This window comes from Lepidochelys olivacea (genome assembly GCF_965140295.1).
Source record: "Lepidochelys olivacea isolate rLepOli2 genome assembly, chromosome: 8".
Classification (NCBI taxonomy): domain Eukaryota; kingdom Metazoa; phylum Chordata; order Testudines; family Cheloniidae; genus Lepidochelys; species Lepidochelys olivacea.
The window spans coordinates 108,805,745-108,827,660 of NC_140418.1; the positions used below are offsets into that span (position 1 = coordinate 108,805,745).

Consider the following 21,916-nt stretch of genomic DNA (forward strand, 5'->3'; position numbering starts at 1 on the left):
AAGAAGGCAGGGGAGAGGCTGATTACAGTTAATCTTTAAACCAGCTCCATTTACCTTTCACCTTTTCACATTCACTCTCCATTTTCTGAGACTCCACCTTCCACTCCCACAATACACAGACCTAAGAAGAAGGCAAGAGGCAGCAGGCGGCCAGGCTCAGCTCCTAAGGTAATTGCCAGGCCTTCCCCTTAGCAGGGAACATTTGGGGTGGGTGGGGGTGTCAGGCAGGAGGAAGAGGAGGAGGAGGAAGGACAAAGCTCATTTCTGGTTTCCTGGTCAGATCCCCAGTGCTGGTGGCGTCTGTGGGCTCTCTCTGCTGGGGAAGTTACAGGCATCTGTTCTGGGAGTAGAGGTGACAGTGACCTGTGCTGGAGGGCCAGTACCAGCAGGTCCATTTTCCAGCACAGTGACAAAGCAGCCTCTACGTTTCTGCTTGTGCTGAGCCTCCCAGGTGTGGCTGCAAACTGCACTGAGGAGTGTGACCACCTGCTCTGCTGGTGCAAATGCAGCCTGCAACCATAGTGCCATAGTCTGCACAGGCTAGCACAATTTTAGAGTCCACATCTGAAAACCTAGCTCTGTAACCAGCTTGCCAGGGGAAGCCTCCTCCAGCACCCAATGTAAGCTAGGCCTGTCCCCTAGATCCTGGCTCCAGGACTCTTCTCACCCCCTTCTCTTCTACACACCCCCCAGGGCACCTCCTGCCTCAGCTCTTCCCGCCCCAGAGGGTCCAAAAATGGGGGACTGGACCCCAAAATTCTGAAACTTAAAACAAATACTGCTTGTATTGTGTCCATATCTGTTGTTCAACTGTTGAACTCCCCCTGCTCACCGGCAGCGTGTGTGTGAGAATTACTGGGGCCAACGCTGTGGAACTTATTCAGAGGATTTTGGCCCCTGCAGCAGGAGCTCTCACCCCACATCTGCCCATCCCCCAAATCATTCTGAACCCCAAGCAATTTGTTCTGCCCCCACAACCACCCAGCCCCAACATCAGTTCTACCCAGTCCAGCCCCACTGCTCCTGCAGGCAGCTCCAGGGCTCTCCTCCCCACCAGTCTGGGTGTGGCAGGGAGGGGAGGAGCAGAGAACCCACTTTGCTCACTGGAGTAGCAGGTAGTGGGGATTAGCTGCAGGGCTCCCCCTGCTGGCCACTCCCCTCTTGTGAGAAAGGCCTCGAGCAGTGGCTCTCAACCTATCCAGACTATTGTACCCCTTTCAGGAGTCTGATTTGTCTTGCCTGTCCCAAGTTTTACCTCACTTAAAAACTACTTGCTTACAAAATCAGACATAAAAATACAAAAGTGGCACAGCACATTACTGACAAATTGCTGACTTTCTCCTTTTTACCATATACTTATAAAATAAATCCATTGAAATATGACTATTGTATGTACATGTCAGTGTATAGTCTATAGGGCAGTATAAACAAGTCATTGTCTGCAAGCAATTTTAGTTTGTACTGACTTCACTAGTGCTTTATATGTAGCCTGTTGTAAAACTAGGTGAATACCTAGAGGAGCTGATGTACCCCAGGGGAACACACATCCCCTGACTGAAAACCACGGAACTAAAAGACTCCAGAGTGGGCTTAGGGCAGCTCTGACTTGCTTCCTACCACAGTCCTGACTGGTTGATTTATGCCTCCTTGGGAAGACCCACCAATCAGAGTGCAGTTCCCACCCGCCCCGCCCAGCAGAGCTGAAATTCACCATGTAGAGAGGGGGCTTGAGCCCCACAGCCCCTGACCCTGCAAGGAACCCTGGGACTTAGCAACATTGCTGCCCCGACCCTCCCCCTCGATGCTGCCTCCTGACCCCTCCCCATCAGCACTGACCCCTTCCCCTGCCTCACCCCCCTCAGTGCTGCCATTTCCCTGACCCTCCCGCCAAGCACTGCCCCCTGCCCCACTCCCCATCAGCACTGCCCTGTTTCCCTGCCCCATTCCCCCAGCACTGCCCCAACCCCCTGCCACACCCCAGCACGGCCCCTCCCTCTCTGTGCTGCTCCCTCAGAACTGACTCCTTCCCCACCGTCCTCAGCACTGACCCCCCTTTTCTGCCCCTCCCGATCACTGACCCCTTCCCCTTCCCCTCCCCCATCACTGCCCCTTCCCCTCTGTGCTGCCCCCTGCCAACCCCTCCTCTGCACTGCCCTCCTGTCTCACCCCCAGCACTGCCCCACCCTGTGCTACTCCCTGCCCCTCCCCGCTCAGCACTGACTCCTTCCTCTGACTCCCCCACATCAGTGCTGCCCTGTTCCCCTGCCCCTCCCCCTCAGTGCTGCTCTCCTGCCCCTCCCCCTATCTGCTGCCCTCCTGCCTCACCCCCAGCACTGCCCCCTCCCTCTGTGCTGCCCCCTGACCGTCCCCTCAGCACTGACCCTTCTTCCTCCATGCTGCCCCTGACCATCCCATCCCATCCCCCTTTGCAATGACTCCTGTCCCTGCCTCACCTCCCTCAGCGCTGTCCTCCTGACCCACCCTCCTAAGCACTGACCCCCATTTGCTGCCCCCTGGCCCTCCCCCTCAGCACTGACCCCTTCTCCTGATCCTCCCCCTCTGCACGGACCCCTGCCTCACCCTTCAGTACTGTCCTCTGCCCATCTACCCCTTCCTTTCTACCCACCCCCAGACACTTCTCCCCTCAGCATTGCCTCCTCCAGCTCCCACCCCAGCACTGCCCCCTGCCCTTTTACTCCTCTCCCTGGGCATCTCCCAATGCTCTCTTTCCTTCTAACCCTCCTGGATATATCCTGCCTCATTTCTGTCCTGCCTCATCACCAGCCCTTTCACACATGCCCTAGCCACCTCTCACCTCAAATTCATGTATAATCCTTCCAGATGCAAGAGGTTAGTACTTAGCATCATTTGGATCTCACAATCCACTTCTCAATGCTCTCCTGGGATCATGAATTCAGACACCCACTCATGGACAGAAGGACAAAAATCTTAGCACTTATATCCCATGAGCTTTGTGAGACAAAGAGATTTAACCCTGAAATAGTTACAAAAGCCTGTGAGCCAAGAAGCTTCAATAACAGCAATGCTCTGAGCAGAATGACAAATAGGTTCCCCCACGACCCTGGGCTCTCCAGTTCTTGGGACAGGCAGAATACTGCTGGCACAGCCGGCAGTAACACAGACCAAGAACAGCTGACCTGCACTCCAGTAGGAGATCAAGTCATTGCAGAAAGAACTTTTGAGAGCAAGCAGCAGTGTAATGAAAAAGGCATTGTGGTTCAGAGATGGTCAGTACAGACAGATGTCCATTACGATGATCTCCACTGCTTCCATTTTTTTCATGCAGTGCTTTTGGTTTACAAAGCATTGTACAGACATTGGCTAATCCTCACAATAGCTATGAGAGGCAGGGAGCAGTGAGTGGGTTTTATCTCCATTTTACAGATGGAGAGACTGAGTCAAGACTGTATAGCAAGTCCGCCTCAGAGCCAGGATTAGAACTCAGGCATCCCTGCCTTCCGCCCTGGCGCTCAGCCTGCAGGACCAAGCTCTCTCTCTCATGATCTTTATTAAGCGGCTGTAGTAGTTTGTAGTTGTCAGCATTATGTTTTATTTGCATTTTATTAAAAAACAAACAAACAAACAAAAAAGGCAGCTGTACCAGAAGTGCCTGGAGTCAATGGACACTGGTCCCTGCCATGGGACAGGATCATGGGAGGAAATAATCTGGTCTCTTCCCAGCACTGGTCTATGTCACACCTTCATTTCAGGGCCTGGAGACTTCTGTCCCCCCAATCTCCCTGTGACTTGTTTTTCTGGTGTGCAGTTTCCTGAAGCCAAATGGAATGTGCCTGGTACCTTTATGTCTGCAGCCTCCTCTGTGCCTGGCCTGCGGCAGCAGGACATCCTTGCAGCATTGACAGTAAGGTGGGTATGGAGGACTCTTCCCAGGGCTCAGGGTAGTCTAAAATCATCCAGGAAAGGGGCTCAGTGACCCAGGAGGTCCTGTGCAGCCCAGTAAACTGAATGCAAGACAATGAAAAAATACCCTAGAAAGCTGAACCAAACTGCAAAGGGACCAGGAGAGATTAGAGTAGGTTCTGCATGCAGCAAGAGGCAGCTCCATACAGAAAGGTGTAACGTCATACATGTAGGCAGGGAGGGCTACCAAGATATGTGGTGGATTCTCCAGCATTTTTTTAGAAAGAAATGGCCATTCATAGATTCCAAGGCCAGAAGGGACCATTGTGATCATCTAGTCTAGACTCCTCTATAGCACAGGCCAGAGAACTGTCCCACAATAATTCCTAAGGCAGATCTTTTAGAAAATCATCCAATCTTGGTTTAAAAATCGCAATGATAGAGAATCCACCATGATCCTCAGTAAACTGTTCCAATGGTTGATTACTCTCACCATTAAAAATTGCATTATTTCCAGTCTGAATTTGTCTAGCTTCAACTTCCAGCCATTGGATCTTGTTATGGTTTTCTCTGCTAGCTTGTTTCTTCCACATGTAGATACTCAAGTCACCCCTTTAACTTAACAGAGAGAAGGTTAATAGATGGAGCTCCTGGAGTCTGTCACAATAAAATATGTTTTCTAATCCTTCAATCATTCTTGTGGCTCTTCTCTGAACCCCTTTCAAATTTATCAACATCCTTTTTGAATTGTGGACACCAAAACTAGACAGTATTCCAGCAGTGGTCACACTAGTGCCAAATACAGAAGTAAAATAAACTTCTCCTTCTCAAGACTTATGCTTCCAAGGATCACATTAGCCCTATTGACCAGTGTCACCCTGGGAGCTCATGTTCAGCTTATTATCCATGATACCCAAATCTTTTTCCACATCAGTTTCCCAGGATAGAGTTCCCCATCTTTAGAGCCCTGCAAATCTGCGGATATCCACAGGACATGTTTGCAGATTGGATGCGGATAAAAATTTTGTATCCGCACAGGGTTCTACCCATTTTGTAAGTATGGCCGACATTCTGTGTTCCTAGATGTAAACATTTATATTTAGCCATATTAAAATACATATTGTTTGCTTGCACCCAGTTTACCAAGCAATCTGTCCTGTCCTCTTCATTATTTACCACTCCTTCAATTTTTATGTTATTTGCAAACTTTACCAATGATCTTATGTTTGCTTCTGGGTCACGGATTAAAAAGCATAGGGCCAAGGACCAATCCCTGTTGGACCCCACTAGAAACACACCTACTCGATGATTCCTCCTTTACAATAATATTTTGAGACCTATGTTAGCCATCTTTTAATCCATTTAATTTGTACCATGTTAATTTTATATTGTTCTAATTTTTTAATCCAAATGTCATGTTACCAAGGCAAATGCCTTACAGAAAAAGTCTATTAAATCAACACTATTACCTTTATCAAACAAATCTGTAATCTAATAAAAAAAAATACCAAGTTAATTTGACAGGATCTATTTTCCATAAATCCATGCTGATTGGCATTAATGATATAACCCTCCTTTAATTCTTAATTAATCAAGTTCCCTATCAGCCACTCCATTATGTTGCCTGAGATCGATGTCACATCAACAGGCCTATAATTACCTGGATCATCCCACTTACCCTTTATAAATATTGGCACAATATTAGCTTTATTCCAGACTTCTGGAACTTCCCCAGTGATCCAAGACTTATTGAAAATCAATACTGATGTCCAGCAAGCACCTCAGCCAGCTCTTTTAAAAGTCTTGAATGTAAGTTATTTGGGGATGCTGATTTAAAATGTCTAATTTTAATAGCTGCTGTTTAACATCCTCCTGAGATACTAGTGGAATGGAAACAGTTATCATTGGAGGACTACATCTGATTTTTCCTAAATCCAGAACAGAAATATTTATTGAATACTTCTGCCTTTTCTATATCACTATTGATAATTCTACCATGTCTATCTAGTAATGGACCAGTATCCTTGTTAGGATTCTTTTTTGTTCTGTATATACTTTAAAACCTCCTTCCTTTTGTCCTTAGCTCTGCTGGTGATAGCTTTCTCCTTGTGTTGCTTTGCTTCCCTTATCAATTTTCTACCATTCCTAGCTTCTGTTTTATATTCATTACTATCACCTTCCCCTTTCTTCCATTTGTGTTATATTTATATAGCTGTTTTCACTTCCCCTTTAAGCCAGGTTGGTTTAAAACCCTTCCATAAATAGTTAGTTAGATGCACTCCTACACATCAGCCATTCTGGCTTGCTTACTCACTCTGCACAGGCAGATGTCTGCTGGTGGACTCTCACCTGGGAACTAGAAGTGTAACACCCCATGCCCAACATGGTCCAAGGAATCAAGCAGTACAGTCCACTTCTCAGGAAGCTGGAGACCCTTGAATGAATTAAGAATACACTGGACAGAGGCAGAGTCTGGGAATTCAAGGGGAGGAAGAAGGGGACACACATTCCAGTGCTACATGGTCACAGGTTTGGAAATGATCCTGAATGATAAATACCACTGAAGTGGATGTCCAGCAACTTTGCCCATCGTACCCTATCTACAGTGTCTGGGCTTCTTCCTCCACCACCCCTTTCTTCTCATGTTCATCTCACTCTGTAAATTGTGTTGTGATTATAGACTCACAGTGACCCACTCTATGCTGGTCTTTATCTAATTGTACTGGCCTGTGTCAGAGACTGGATATTGGACTAAAACAACCATTGGTGTGATCTGCTCTGCTAGCTCCTATGTTCCTAAATTTTTTTCTGTTTTTCTCTCAAACTCTGCAACAAACAATTAAGGTAATGAATTATGTTTGAAATTTTTGAGAGTCTCCTGGAGAATCCTACCAGGGATGCAGAACCCCTCATATAGATGACAATATTTTCTCAGGGATGGGCTGACTGCAGTGGAAGGAGCCTTCTACACACTCCAGATTCCCTTCCTGGAAACATCACCAGCTTGGACCTTTCCTTCAACTCCTTGGCAATGCCCAGAAGTGGGACTTTCTTGATACACTTCCCTTCTCTGCATGCCCTAAATCTCTCCCACAACATCATTCCCACGCTCTATCCAGCAGTCTTCTCTAACCTCTGGGCGCTTCATCTGCTGGACCTGAGCAGCTGCAACATCTCCCACCTTCACCCAGAAGCTTTCCAGGGCTTGAGAAACCTGGACACGCTGCTCCTGAAAAACAATAAGCTTCAGATTCTGAGGCTGCCTGCGTTCCTTGCCTTCAGAGCCCTTGTCCATCTGGATCTGCGGAACAATGATCTGCTCTCTGTGGATGCACTAGTCCTGCAGCTGATGGAAAGAACCCAACAGGTCCTGCTTCAGGGGAATCCCTGGGTCTGTAATTGCTCCATGTATCCTTTCCAGCAATGGCAACAACAAAGACGAGGTGAGGGAAGGACTGAGGGCAGGGCTACCATGGGTAAAGAGGAGGGACTGAAGGGCAAATGCCCTGGAAGGGTTCAGATAAGGATTACAGGAGTAACAGATGTAGAAAACCTATTTGGTCCCTTTTATTCCATATCTTCTGATTAATGCAGGTTATTTCCAGCAGACTATTTTCTAGGGTTTGTCTAATCCTTTTTTAAGGGATATCAACTTAAAAAATCACTCTGAAAGTTTTTATGTATTGTGGTTAAAAGTAGAAAAGGAGTACTTGTGGCACCTTAGAGACTAACCAATTTATTTGAGCATAAGCTTTATTTGGAATCCGATGAAGTGAGCTGTAGCTCACGAAAGCTTATGCTCAAATAAATTGGTTAGTCTCTAAGGTGCCACAAGTACTCCTTTTCTTTTTGTGAATACAGACTAACATGGCTGCTACTCTGAAACCTGTGGTTACAAGTAATGCTCAAGATTCCTAGAAATCATGCATTAGAGAAAAGGCTTTTTTTCAGTTTGGCTAAGATTTTGAAAACTGGGCACCTAAAATTCACTCCTAATCTACATTTAGGCACCTGAATAAATGGCCAGATTTCAAAAGTGCTAACCACTCAACAGTTCCTATTATCCACTTCAGTGGGAGCAGGACCTCAAACCTCAGAGCCCAGTTTTTGAAATGGACTAGATTTCACGGTGACGGTGTCCCTTTAACTGTTGACATTTCTATCACAATGTGAGACCTTGTCTACACTACAAATTAAGTTGATCTATGTTAGGTCAACATGCAGCCACCACAGTAATTACTGTGGTTTTTCATGTATCAGAGGGGTAGCCGTGTTAGTCTGGATCTGTAAAAGCGGCAAAGAGTCCTGTGGCACCTTATAGACTAATAGACGTATTGGAGCATAAGCTTTCATGGGTAAATACTCACTTCACTGGATGCATGCTGTGGTTTTTCATGTCCATGCTACCCTCCTTCTGCTGATGGTGCGCATCTTCACCAGGAGTGCTCGCACTGACTTAAGTGGGGCAGCGTGGGGGGCTCACAGCCAGACCCCACTCCCCCCTCGCTGCCCGGGGCTCACGGCCCAAGCTCCCACCTCAAGACTCGCAGCCGAGGCTGTCAGTGCTGGGCAGCGGGGGGCTCTGGCTGTGAGCCCCACGCAGGGCTGACAGCCAAAAAGCAACGTAAGTAACTCAGTGTCTACACTGACACTGCGTCGCCCTATCTACCTCAACTTAAGTGCTACGCCTGTTGCAGAGAAGGAGTTATTAAGGCGATATAGCGGTCGACTTACATTGGTGGGAGCTACACTGTAGTGTAGATGCTTACAGAGCTTGGTCAACTTAAGCTGCCTTATGTCGACCTAACTCTGTAGTTAGGGTTGCCAGGAGTCTGGTTTTCGACCGGAGCACCTGGTCAAAAAGGGACCCTGGCAACTCCGGTCAGCACTGCTGACCGGGTTGTTAAAAGTCTGGTTGGTGGCACAGCAGGGCTAAGGCAGGGTCTCTGCCTGCCATGGCTCCGTGCGGCTCCCAGAAGCAGCGGCATGTCCCTGCTCCGGCTCTTACATGTAGGGGCAGCCAGGGGGCTCTGCACACTGCTCAAGAGCTGACTCTGCAGCTCCCATTGGCAGGGAACCACAGCCAATGGGAGCTGCGGGGATGGCATCTGAGGAGGGGGCAGTGCGCAGAGCCACCAGGCCAGAGGTGGGGACATGCCACTGCTTTCAAGAGCTGCTTGAAGCAAGCACTGCCCGGAGCCTGCACTACTGACCTCCTCCCACATCCCAACCCCCTGCCCCAGCCCTGATCCCCCTCCCACCCTCTGAATCCCTCGGTCCCAGTCCAGAGTACCCTCCTACACCCAAAGCCCCTCATTCCCAGCCCCATCTGAGTCAGCATCCCCAGCCAGAGCCCTCACACACACACACCCTGGATCCCAACCCCCTACCCCAGCCCAGAGCTCCCTCCCACACTCCAAACCCCTCACCCCAGCTTGGAGCCCCCTCCTAAACCCCAAATCCCTCATCCCCAGCCCCACATCAGAGCCTGCACCTGCCAGAGCCCTCACCCCCCCTGCACCCCAACCCTCAGCCCAGAGCTCCCTCCTGCACCCTGAACCCCTCATTTCTGGCCCCACCCTGGAATCCACACCCCCAGCCCAGAGGCTGTACCCCCTCTCACATCCCAACCCTCTGCCTCAGCCTGGAGCCCCCTCCCATACGCCGAACCCCTTGACTCCATGCCCCAGCCTGGAATCATAGAATCATAGAATATCAGGGTTGGAAGGGACCCCAGAAGGTCATCTAGTCCAACCCCCTGCTCAAAGCAGGACCAATTCCCAGTTAAATCATCCCAGCCAGGGCTTTGTCAAGCCTGACCTTAAAAACCTCTAAGGAAGGAGATTCTACCACCTCCCTAGGTAACGCATTCCAGTGTTTCACCACCCTCTTAGTGAAAAAGTTTTTCCTAATATCCAATCTAAACCTCCCCCACTGCAACTTGAGACCATTACTCCTCGTTCTGTCATCTGCTACCATTGAGAACAGTCTAGAGCCATCCTCTTTGGAACCCCCTTTCAGGTAGTTGAAAGCAGCTATCAAATCCCCCCTCATTCTTCTCTTCTGCAGGCTAAACAAGCCCAGCTCCCTCAGCCTCTCCTCATAAGTCATGTGTTCCAGTCCCATAATCATTTTTGTTGCCCTTCGCTGGACTCTCTCCAATTTATCCACATCCTTCTTGAAGTGTGGGGCCCAAAACTGGACACAGTACTCCAGATGAGGCCTCACCAATGTCGAATAGAGGGGAACGATCACGTCCCTCGATCTGCTCGCTATGCCCCTACTTATACATCCCAAAATGCCATTGGCCTTCTTGGCAACAAGGGCACACTGCTGACTCATATCCAGCTTCTCGTCCACTGTCACCCCTAGGTCCTTTTCCGCAGAACTGCTGCCTAGCCATTCGGTCCCTAGTCTGTAGCTGTGCATTGGGTTCTTCCGTCCTAAGTGCAGGACCCTGCACTTATCCTTATTGAACCTCATCAGATTTCTTTTGGCCCAATCCTCCAATTTGTCTAGGTCCTTCTGTATCCTATCCCTCCCCTCCAGCGTATCTACCACTCCTCCCAGTTTAGTATCATCCGCAAATTTGCTGAGAGTGCAATCCACACCATCCTCCAGATCATTTATGAAGATATTGAATAAAACCGGCCCCAGGACCGACCCTTGGGGCACTCCACTTGATACCGGCTGCCAACTAGACATGGAGCCATTGATCACTACCCGTTGAGCCCTACAATCTAGCCAGCTTTCTACCCACCTTATAGTGCAGTCCCCTCCTGCACCCCAGAGCCCTCACCCCCTCTTGCATCCCAACCCTGAGCCAGCCTGGTGAACAAAGAGAGGTGGCAATGGTGTGAGCCGGGGGTGGGACAGGGCAGGGCAAGGGTGTTCAGGTTTGTGTGAATAGGAAGTTGGCAACCTTATCTGTAGTGGAAACCAAGCCTAAATGTATTTGGTGCTTTACAGGTAACAGGCAGCTCACACTGACAGCAACTCCTCCCCCTAATTTTGTTTGTTGCTGATGGTTCCATATTTAGTGATTTCTTCCCTTGTTTCTTCCATTAGGTTTCACTAGAGGCTGAGAGCAGGCTAAGTGGGTGGGCATTAGCTGGGGCACTCACTTGTGCTCTTTATATAAGGAGCAAGGGTAAAGACCTCCCTCCAAAATGGGGATGGCAGGATGGGTGGGAAGGTGGAGCCCCTCCTCCTGCAACTAAGTCAGGTTTTGTCTCCTAGCTGTGCAAGTACTCTGTGCCTCCCCACCAGAATTCCAGGGCCAGGAGGTCAAGACCCTGAACTTTCAGGATCTGGGCTGCAGGAGGAAACAGTGGTTTCCTCAGACTCCGCTTTCAGTCAGAAGAAAACTGCTGGCCACAGTGCAGAGAAATGACAGTAAGTTGTGCGGCTACAGGAGCTCTGGTCCCATGTGAACGCTCTAGTTCCCTATTTAATCAGTTTTCCTATCAAGTGGCATATTCCCAAAGTATATACCCCACTGATCCAGTATCTGAGGTCTGAATTCCTGCTCTGCCTCCTACCTAACCCATCGTGAGATTTTGGTTCACTCTGTTCTGCTAGGTTTGGATTCCTCTTCACTGTAATGAACATTCCTGGCAGCATCAGTAGCTGGAGAGGCTGCCTGATCTCTGCTCTGGACCTTGTCAGAGTGAGTGTGTGCTGTCCTGGCTGGGGACAAGGGCTGTAACAGTCATATCGGGTATGTCTGCACTGTAAGTAAAAACCCACAGCTGGCTGGTGTCAACTGGCTCGGGCTAAGGGGCTGTTCAGTTCTGGTGTAGATGTTGGGCTTGGGCTGGGCACCAAGACCCTGCAATGGTCCCAGAACTTAGGCTGCAGCCTGAGCTGGAACATCTGCATCACAATTAAACAGCTCCTTGGCCTGAGCCCAGGTCAGCTGGCACAGGCCAGCCATGAGTGTCTAATTGCAGTAGAGACATACTCTTAGAGCAGGGGTCTTCACAACAAAATTTTTTGTTGTCAGAGTGCAGCCACCAACTCTTGCTGGTGGCCACATTGACACTTTTTCCTAAAATACTTAATTAACTTTTGGAAAAACAAATAAATATGCACATATACATGTCCAAATCATTGTAATCTATTTATGTAGGTTTTTTTTATTGCAGACTCAATAATTAAAAATAATGCTGTGAAAAGTGATATTTGTATGTTTGTTAATATCACTTATCACAGCCTCCCAGCTACCTACTAAGTGTGCAGTGAAAAGTGACATGTTTTTCATATCACTTTTCTCAGCAACCACCAGGACAAATAAAAGGCTGGATGGGGGGGGATTGGAGGGGGAGGCAGTTGGGACCCAGGGCAATGGTGGGGGGGAAAGCACCGTTGCTGCAGAGCCAGAGGTTGGTGCCTGCTGCACAACCACCCAAGCCCCTGGTGGTTAGAGGCCAGAGTGTGGGGCTGGAGCCAGGGTCTGCTCCTGAAGCCCCACAGCCAGGCTCCCAAAGTCCTGCCGGTGGAGCCTGCTGCACAGCCACCCAAACCCCATTGCCCCTCCACCCATGGTGGGTCGAGAACACACCTTTCTCCTGCAGTATTGTGCCCCACCTGTCTCCAGAGGCGGTGGAGGGCAGGGCATCCAGGAGCAACAGGGAGGGAGGGAGAGGGGCTGATGTTCTGTGCCCTCCCCATCACCGCCCAGGAGGATCTTGTGGCCACAGGAAAAGCCCCTGGTGGCTGCATTTAAGAAACTCTTTGTTGTCAGATAAAGCACCAGGTAATTTTACACAACAAAATAAGTTAACCTCATCAAAGCTATCAGAGACTCAGATACTACATGATAGGAACCAATACAATACAGGAGCCCAGAGGCTAGTTAGTGGGAGACTTATGAAATCTGACAGGTTTCAGAGTAGCAGCCGTGTTAGTCTGTATTCGCAAAAAGAAAAGGAGAACTTGTGGCACCTTAGAGACTAACCAATTTATTAGAGCATAAGCTTTCGTGAGCTACAGCTCACTTCAGCTGTAGCTCACGAAAGCTTATGCTCTAATTGGTTAGTCTCTAAGGTGCCACAAGTTCTCCTTTTCTTTATGAAATCTGAATGATCTCTTTCCATCTGAGCAGGATAACTATCCCTCCCCCAAGACCTTATGCTGAGCTGCGTTTTAGAAGAAAATTCTTCAAAAAGGTCAGAACCTACACAGTGTTAGCACTTGAGAGAAACCTTTTACATTAGCAAAGCTGTGGCAGTTTACACCACTTATTCCAATGAACAGCTGCCATTTAACAGCTTCTCAGTATTTAATGAAATGAAACAAAACATTACTCCTTCCTCATCACACCATTTCCTAGACAAAACATTTGCAAATTCCTATATTCCATTTAACAGAGTGGAGAACCACCCTTTTGTTTTTCTCAGGATTATTCCATTTACACAAATCCTGGCACTTTACATTCAAATTATAAGAACATAAGAGCATAAGAATGGCCCTACTGAGTCAGGCCAAAGGTCCATCTAGCCCAGTATCCTGTCTTCTGACAAAAAGAAAAGGAGGACTTGTGGCACCTTAGAGACTAACAAATTTAACTGAGCATAAGCTTTCGTGAGCTACAGCTCACTTCATCGGATGTATTCAGTGGAATATACAGTGGGGAGATTTATATACACAGAGAACTTGAAACAATAGGTGTTACCATACACACTGTAAGGAGAAAAGGAGGACTTGTGGCACCTTAGAGACTAACCAATTTATTAGAGCATAAGCTTTCGTGAGCTACAGCTCACTTCCTCAGATGCATATCGTGGAAACTGCAGCAGGCTTTATATATACACAGAGAATATGAAACAATACCTATTCCCACCCCACTGTCCTGCTGGTAATAGCTTATCTAAAGTGATTTCCAGCACAAATCCAGGTTTTCTCACCCTCCACCCCCCCACACAAATTCACTCTCCTGCTGGTGATAGCCCATCCAAAGTGACAACTCTTTACACAATGTGCATGACAATCAAGCTGGGCTATTTCCTGCATAAATCCAGGTTCTCACATCCCCCCCACCCCCATACACACACAAACTCACTCTCCTGCTGGTAATAGCTCATCCAAACTGACCACTCTTCAAGTTAAAATCCAAGTTAAACCAGAACATCTGGGGGGGGGGGTAGGAAAAAACAAGAGGAAACAGGCTACCTTGCATAATGACTTAGCCACTCCAAGTCTCTATTTAAGCCTAAATTAATAGTATCCAATTTGCAAATGAATTCCAATTCAGCAGTTTCTCGCTGGAGTCTGGATTTGAAGTTTTTTTGTTTTAAGATAGCGACCTTCATGTCTGTGATCGCGTGACCAGAGAGATTGAAGTGTTCTCCGACTGGTTTATGAATGTTACAATTCTTGACATCTGATTTGTGTCCATTTATTCTTTTACGTAGAGACTGTCCAGTTTGACCAATGTACATGGCAGAGGGGCATTGCTGGCACATGATGGCATATATCACATTGGTGGATGTGCAGGTGAACGAGCCTCTGATAGTGTGGCTGATGTTATTAGGCCCTGTGATGGTGTCCCCTGAATAGATATGTGGGCACAGTTGGCAACGGGCTTTGTTGCAAGGATAAGTTCCTGGGTTAGTGGTTCTGTTGTGTGGTATGTGGTTGTTGGTGAGTATTTGCTTCAGGTTGCGGGGCTGTCTGTAGGCAAGGACTGGCCTGTCTCCCAAGATTTGTGAGAGTGTTGGGTCATCCTTTAGGATAGGTTGTAGATCCTTAATAATGCGTTGGAGGGGTTTTAGTTGGGGGCTGAAGGTGACGGCTAGTGGCGTTCTGTTATTTTCTTTGTTAGGCCTGTCCTGTAGTAGGTAACTTCTGGGAACTCTTCTGGCTCTATCAATCTGTTCCTTTACTTCTGCAGGTGGGTATTGTAGTTGTAAGAAAGCTTGACAGAGATCTTGTAGGTGTTTGTCTCTGTCTGAGGGGTTGGAGCAAATGCGGTTGTATCGCAGAGCTTGGCTGTAGACGATGGATCGTGTGGTGTGGTCAGGGTGAAAGCTGGAGGCATGCAGGTAGGAATAGCGGTCAGTGGGTTTCCGGTATAGGGTGGTGTTTATGTGACCATTGTTTATTAGCACTGTAGTGTCCAGGAAGTGGATCTCTTGTGTGGACTGGACCAGGCTGAGGTTGGTGGTGGGATGGAAATTGTTGAAATCATGGTGGAATTCCTCAAGGGCTTCTTTTCCATGGGTCCAGATGATGAAGATGTCATCAATATAGCGCAAGTAGAGTAGGGGCCTTAGGGGACGAGAGCTGAGGAAGCGTTGTTCTAAATCAGCCATAAAAATGTTGGCATACTGTGGGGCCATGCGGGTACCCATAGCAGTGCCGCTGATCTGAAGGTATACATTGTCACCCATAACTACTTCACATTTGGGAAGGACAAAGTCACAAAGTTCAGCCACCAGGTTAGCCGTGACATTATCGGGGATAGTGTTCTTGACGGCTTGTAGTCCATCTTTGTGTGGAATGTTGGTGTAGAGGGCTTCTACATCCATAGTGGCCAGGATGGTGTTATCAGGAAGATCACCGATGGATTGTAGTTTCCTCAGGAAGTCAGTGGTGTCTCGAAGGTAGCTGGGAGTGCTGGTAGCGTAGGGCCTGAGGAGGGAGTCTACATAGCCAGACAATCCTGCTGTCAGGGTGCCAATGCCTGAGATGATGCGGCGCCCAGGATTTCCAGGTTTATGGATCTTGGGTAGTAGATAGAATATCCCAGGTCGGGGTTCCAGGGGTGTGTCTGTGCGGATTTGATCTTGTGCTTTTTCAGGAAGTTTCTTGAGCAAATGCTGTAGTTGCTTTTGGTAACTCTCAGTGGGATCAGAGGGTAATGGCTTGTAGAAACTCGTGTTGGAGAGCTGCCGAGCAGCCTCTTGTTCATATTCCGACCTATTCATGACGACAACAGCACCTCCTTTGTCAGCCTTTTTGATTATGATGTCAGAGTTGTTTCTGAGGCTGTGGATGGCATTGCGTTCCGCATGGCTGAGGTTATGGGGCAAGTGATGCTGCTTTTCCACAATTTCAGCCCGTGCACGTCGGCGGAAGCACTCTATGTAGAAGTCCAGTCTGCTGTTTCGACCTTCAGGAGGAGTCCACCTAGAATCCCTCTTTCTGTAGTGTTGGTAGGGAGACCTCTGTGGATTAGTATGCTGTTCAGAGGTATTTTGGAAATATTCCTTGAGTCGGAGACGTCGAAAATAGGATTCTAGGTCACCACAGAACTGTATCATGTTCGTGGGGGTGGAGGGGCAGAAGGAGAGGCCCCGAGATAGAACAGCTGCTTCTGCTGGGCTGAGAGTATAGTTGGATAGGTTAACAATATTGCTAGGTGGGTTGAGGGAACGCCAGTCCTTGCCTACAGACAGCCCCGCAACCTGAAGCAAATACTCACCAACAACCACATACCACACAACAGAACCACTAACCCAGGAACTTATCCTTGCAACAAAGCCCGTTGCCAACTGTGCTCACATATCTATTCAGGGGACACCATCACAGGGCCTAATAACATCAGCCACACTATCAGAGGCTCGTTCACCTGCACATCCACCAATGTGATATATGCCATCATGTGCCAGCAATGCCCCTCTGCCATGTACATTGGTCAAACTGGACAGTCTCTACGTAAAAGAATAAATGGACACAAATCAGATGTCAAGAATTGTAACATTCATAAACCAGTCGGAGAACACTTCAATCTCTCTGGTCACGCGATCACAGACATGAAGGTCGCTATCTTAAAACAAAAAAACTTCAAATCCAGACTCCAGCGAGAAACTGCTGAATTGGAATTCATTTGCAAATTGGATACTATTAATTTAGGCTTAAATAGAGACTTGGAGTGGCTAAGTCATTATGCAAGGTAGCCTGTTTCCTCTTGTTTTTTCCTACCCCCCCCCCCCAGATGTTCTGGTTTAACTTGGATTTTAACTTGAAGAGTGGTCAGTTTGGATGAGCTATTACCAGCAGGAGAGTGAGTTTGTGTGTGTATGGGGGTGGGGGGGATGTGAGAACCTGGATTTATGCAGGAAATAGCCCAGCTTGATTGTCATGCACATTGTGTAAAGAGTTGTCACTTTGGATGGGCTATCACCAGCAGGAGAGTGAATTTGTGTGGGGGGGTGGAGGGTGAGAAAACCTGGATTTGTGCTGGAAATCACTTTAGATAAGCTATTACCAGCAGGACAGTGGGGTGGGAATAGGTATTGTTTCATATTCTCTGTGTATATATAAAGCCTGCTGCAGTTTCCACGATATGCATCTGAGGAAGTGAGCTGTAGCTCACGAAAGCTTATGCTCTAATAAATTGGTTAGTCTCTAAGGTGCCACAAGTCCTCCTTTTCTTTTTGCGAATACAGACTAACACGGCTGCTACTCTGAACACTGTAAGGAGATAATCAACGTGGGCCATTTCCAGTAGTTGACAAGAACATCTGAGGAACAGCGGGGGTTGGGGGTGGGGTGGGGGTGGGAGAAGAGATCAACTGCTGGAAATGACCCACCTTGATCATCACTACAAAAGGTGTCGTCCCTGACCCACCCACCCCCCCCTTGCTGGTAATAGCTCACCTTACCTGATCACTCTTGTTACAGTGTGTATGGTAACACCCATTGTTTCATGTTCTCTGTGTATATAAATCTCCCCGCTGTATTTTCCACTGAATGCATCCGATGAAGTGAGCTGTAGCTCATGAAAGCTTATGCTCAAATAAATGTGTTAGTCTCTAAGGTGCCACAAGTCCTCCTTTTCTTTTTAGAGTAACAGCCGTGTTAGTCTGTATTCGCAAAAAGAAAAGGAGTACTTGTGGCACCTTAGAGACTAACCAATTTATGTGAGCATAAGCTTTAGCTCACGAAAGCTTATGCTCAAATAAATTGGTTAGTCTCTAAGGTGCCACAAGTACTCCTTTCCTTTCCTTTCCTTTTTGCGGATACAGACTAACACGGCTGCTACTCTGAAACCTGTCTTCTGACAGTGGCCAGTGCCAAGTGCCCCAGAGGGAATGAACAGAACAGGGAATCATCAAGTGATCCATCCCATGTTGCTCATTCCCAATTTTGTTAGGCTTTATCTTCGCTGCCCATCCCCACCCAAAAAAAGTGTTAAATAAGGCACATTAACCATCCCACCTTAAAATCCTAGTGGAAACAAGGCACTGTAGTATTTACCACAAGGCAGCTAAGCTATACCCTTGCCTGTGACTGATCTCACTTTTATTATTTTTAACAGTGAAGACATAGCCAAAATTAGGATTTAAAGATGTGTTAGATTATCTGGATCCATCTAATTAAAACCTTCAAAGCTAAAGACAAAGCAAATTGTACTGTAACACTTGCTCCGCTGAGTCTTTAACTTGTGCTGCTTTCACTTGCTAAAGAACAATTTGCTTTGTCTTGACTAAAGTTTAAGGTTTTAATTAGATGGAGCCAGATAACATACCTTTAAATCCTAACTTAGACAAAGCCTTGGTAAATTGTCTCCCAGACATGGGATTATGTGTCACCAAATTATCTCAGAAAAAGTGTTTGAGGGTGTTAACTATTAGTAACTCTTCCAAATTCACTAATACATAAACTCCCTTGTTCCCCTTTAGTAATTGTACCTGCTTTAATGGTGTTTTCTGTTAGGCTGAAAATTTCAACAGCAGGCAACTTCAGTTCTGAACACACTGGACCCAGTTCACCCTGCAATCATTTGCACCCATGCAAAGAGAATGTGAAGTGGGTGTAAAATGCTACCATTCTAATAGGCGCCATTAAGCAGCACCATTGTGGCTTATGGAGCATCATCCCTATGTCTATGGAAGTAGGGCCTGGCAATTCCTCACCCATCAGGAAGATACTGGTGAGACATGGGTATTCCCTGAACTACTCCATCTCTCTTTCCTCTGCAGCAATCACCACTGCAGCAACCACTTCTTCGCCTGCAGGGAAGGGAGGGAACAGCTGGCCATACTTGGTGGGCTTCCTTGTAGCAGCTGTTGGCATCTCCATCCTGATTGCACTGGCTGCAAAGTGCAAATTATTCCATATGAACTTTGTCAGCTACCGCCACCAGCCACTGCCTGACACCAGCTCGATGGGGGTTGCCTGGGGGGAGAACCAATCCATGCCTAGTGCTGCTGGGCTGCAACTGGAGGATGATGATGGCTTCATTGAAGATAACTACATCCAGCCAAGTGAACAGCTGCAGGAAGAAGACGAATTGGAGCCACATTTCTCCCTCTGAGACTGGGACTTCACCCATGCTCCCCTCCCAGCTGTCCCTCTTCATCTTCTGGGGCCAGGGCATTCAACTCCTGGCCTGTCATTTCAGCCCTCAGCAGCCCAGGACCTCCACCTCCATTCCTAGCCTTCCTTCTCCACTGAGTCATCACTATTCTTGTTTTAGCTTCCACTGTTTAACTTGGGGGGTGGGGCCAACATGAAAAAAGGAGCTGAGAAGTGGCATGAGAGAAGGGTGTGATGAGGAACGGGTCAGCATGGGAGAGGAGTTTATGGGAGCAGAGCTTACTGGGAAGCTATTAGGTTCCAATTTTATCCCTGGTCTAACAGCATCAACTTCAATGGTGTTACACTAGGGAAGAATCACAGAATATCAGGGTTGGAAGGGACCTCAGGAGGTCATCTAGTCCAACCCCCTGCTCAAAGCAGGATCAATCCCCAATTAAATCATCCCAGCCAGGGCTTTGAGTATAACCCAAAGTGCAGGGAGGTCTGTCTTGGCACTGAAAACAAACTGCTCTTTACTCATCTGTACATCTTTGCTTCAGTATTTGAAATGCCATAAAGCAAAAAGTGAAAGCCAGCCTGGTGCAGCCTTTGCTCCTAGCATGAGGCCATGAAGAGACACCCCCCACCCTCAGCACCAGCCTCATGCACGCCAGCCTGAGCCAGAGCTCCAGAAGACCAGCATTGAGACGGACACACACCAGCACAGACACTCCTGAGTCTGGTGAAATTGCACAGAGAAGACAAAGGCTAGAACATCCCCCATGAGATCCTGTCTCTCTGCAGCCTCTAGTGACTCTGCTCTGGAGAGGGAGGTACCGCCCATCAACATGACAAAGCCACTAACCTGTGTATCAAGCCTGCTTTCTGATCCTAGCTCATATGAGAGCTCAGAAGCCATAGGAGGGGAAAAGCCAGGGAGAGTTATAAGAGGAGCATATGGGAAGCTGTCTGGCTGTGGTGCCAAACGGGCTCTGTTGTTTAACCTGACTGTGTGTGGCTGCACAGCATATCTCACAGGTCACTCTCACGGCTCCTTCCACTTCAGAGCTGGACCTTGTTTGGGTTTATTCCTTTTGATTGGCTGCCCTCCTGGTTACAAGGCCCAGCACTTGCAGTGGGAGCTGGCTGCTGAGTCCTGAAACCAGTTTGATGATATCTCTAACACACAGTGATGTTATCCTCGTGCCTATTATCCTCCTGAGGGGTCCCGGCTTTACAGGCTACATCTGTGGGGATTCTTCATCAAGGGTGAAATACAGCCATCTGTTTAAGAGAACAGGAGGCAAAGGAGAATCCTTGGCCTAGTAGAAACTGCACAAGCATGTGTCAACCTAATAAAATACACATTTTTTTAACTGTGTGTGCAGGGTGAAGACAAGCAGCTTCCTCTCTTTATTTTGTGAAAAAACCCTTCTTCCCTGCCAGTGTTACCAGGTGTGATACATGTGGAACAGCATAAACTCTTGTAGCACCCCCTCTCCACCTGGTTACCTCCTTTAACGCCAATCTGCTTACAGGTCTGGATTATTTTGGATCCTGCCACCCACCCAGTAGGGTGTATCTTCTTTCTTTTTTCCTATGAAATTATTTGGCTGTGCCTCCACCCCCCTCGCTCCTTTCTGGCAGGATCACCAAGGCAGCTTGGGCAGAAAATTCTAACTACAGGGTAATCCACACTTACTTGGCAGATAGTTGGAAACTTCAAAGAAATAACACAAATACATACAATATATTCAACACAATAATTATATTAAACTGGAGACAAATACAACACAACAGGGTAAAACACTATTTTTAGGGTCACTGGTGCCCACTCTGAAAATACTGTGACAAAGCTCTGTCCTTGCCTCCATGGGTCCCACGTTTCCTGGCTAACTAGGAGGCTTTTAACTAGTTTCAGCCAGCCCCTGATTGGCTTCAGGTGTCCCAATCAACCTAGCATTCTCCCTGCCTTCTGGAAAGATCTTAATTGGCCCCAGGTGTCTTAATTGACCTGGAGCAGCTGCCATTTCACTTATCCTGGTACCAGGGATTTGTTTAGCCTGGAGCTAATATATCTATCTCCCACTACTTTTCTATAGCCCTCTGGCCTTGCCCCGTCACAATACCCATGACTGATATATCAAATGTAAAATTAGTGTCCCACTACTACACGTACTTTGTTGCGGCCCTTGATGACCTATAACCACAAAATTCTTCTTTACAGTGGTTTTGCAGGGTGGCTGACAGCCCAAAGGACTCACAAGTGGGAGAAGGTGGTAAATCCCTCCACAGGTGTCAGGTTATAAAATCCTCAAACCCTTACTCCCTCGCTTGAGGACACAGTTCAGGGAGTAGGGGGTCCCCAAAACAAATTACCTGACTAACTAAAAGATGTGCACTCACAAACTTCATGAATGATCCTCAGGTTCAAAGATGACTCTGGACTCCTCAGTCACTGCAGAGGGGCTGCTCTCTGCTGGCAGGGATCCTTTTCAGGCAGGAGTCAGGCTGTGTCAGTCCCAGGATTTCCCCTCACCACAAAGGGGTGCAGGGCTCCTGGTGTAGTAGGTTACACAACTACACTAACATCTAAACTGTAGCCTCCTAGCCCAGCCTCCAGACACACACTCCGCAGGCAGCAGCCCTGGACTAGTACACAGAGCAAAGCTGACCATATGGTGACTGTTCTCACCTAGGGAGCTGGACGGTGAACTCAGCCTGGCTGGGGAAGTTTCCCAGCAAACTCTACAAATTGGGAATCATCAGTGGGGAAGGAAAATCC

General features: G+C 47.8%; 1 protein-coding gene across 1 annotated transcript; it reads left to right on the top strand.

Annotated features, from left to right (window-relative positions):
- Window positions 1–91: 91 nt before the first annotated feature.
- On the top strand, window positions 92–20,507 carry LOC311524663 (leucine-rich repeat-containing protein 19). Its single transcript, XM_084635992.1, has 5 exons — window positions 92–168; window positions 3,788–3,888; window positions 7,165–7,325; window positions 11,122–11,277; window positions 18,813–20,507. Exons 2-5 carry the CDS (start codon window positions 3,824–3,826, stop codon window positions 19,145–19,147), a joined length of 717 nt encoding a protein of 238 aa, XP_084492118.1. The 5' UTR covers window positions 92–168; window positions 3,788–3,823; the 3' UTR covers window positions 19,148–20,507.
- The last annotated feature ends 1,409 nt before the right edge of the window (window positions 20,508–21,916 follow it).

Coding starts and splice junctions, on each gene's coding strand:
- LOC311524663 (XM_084635992.1), top strand. CDS start 3,824: ATGTCTGCAGCCTCCTCTGTGCCTGGCCTGCGGCAGCAGGACATCCTT. Junction 7,326..11,121: donor ATGGCAACAACAAAGACGAG/GTGAGGGAAGGA, acceptor TTTGTCTCCTAG/CTGTGCAAGTACTCTGTGCC. Junction 11,278..18,812: donor CACAGTGCAGAGAAATGACA/GTAAGTTGTGCG, acceptor TTTCCTCTGCAG/CAATCACCACTGCAGCAACC.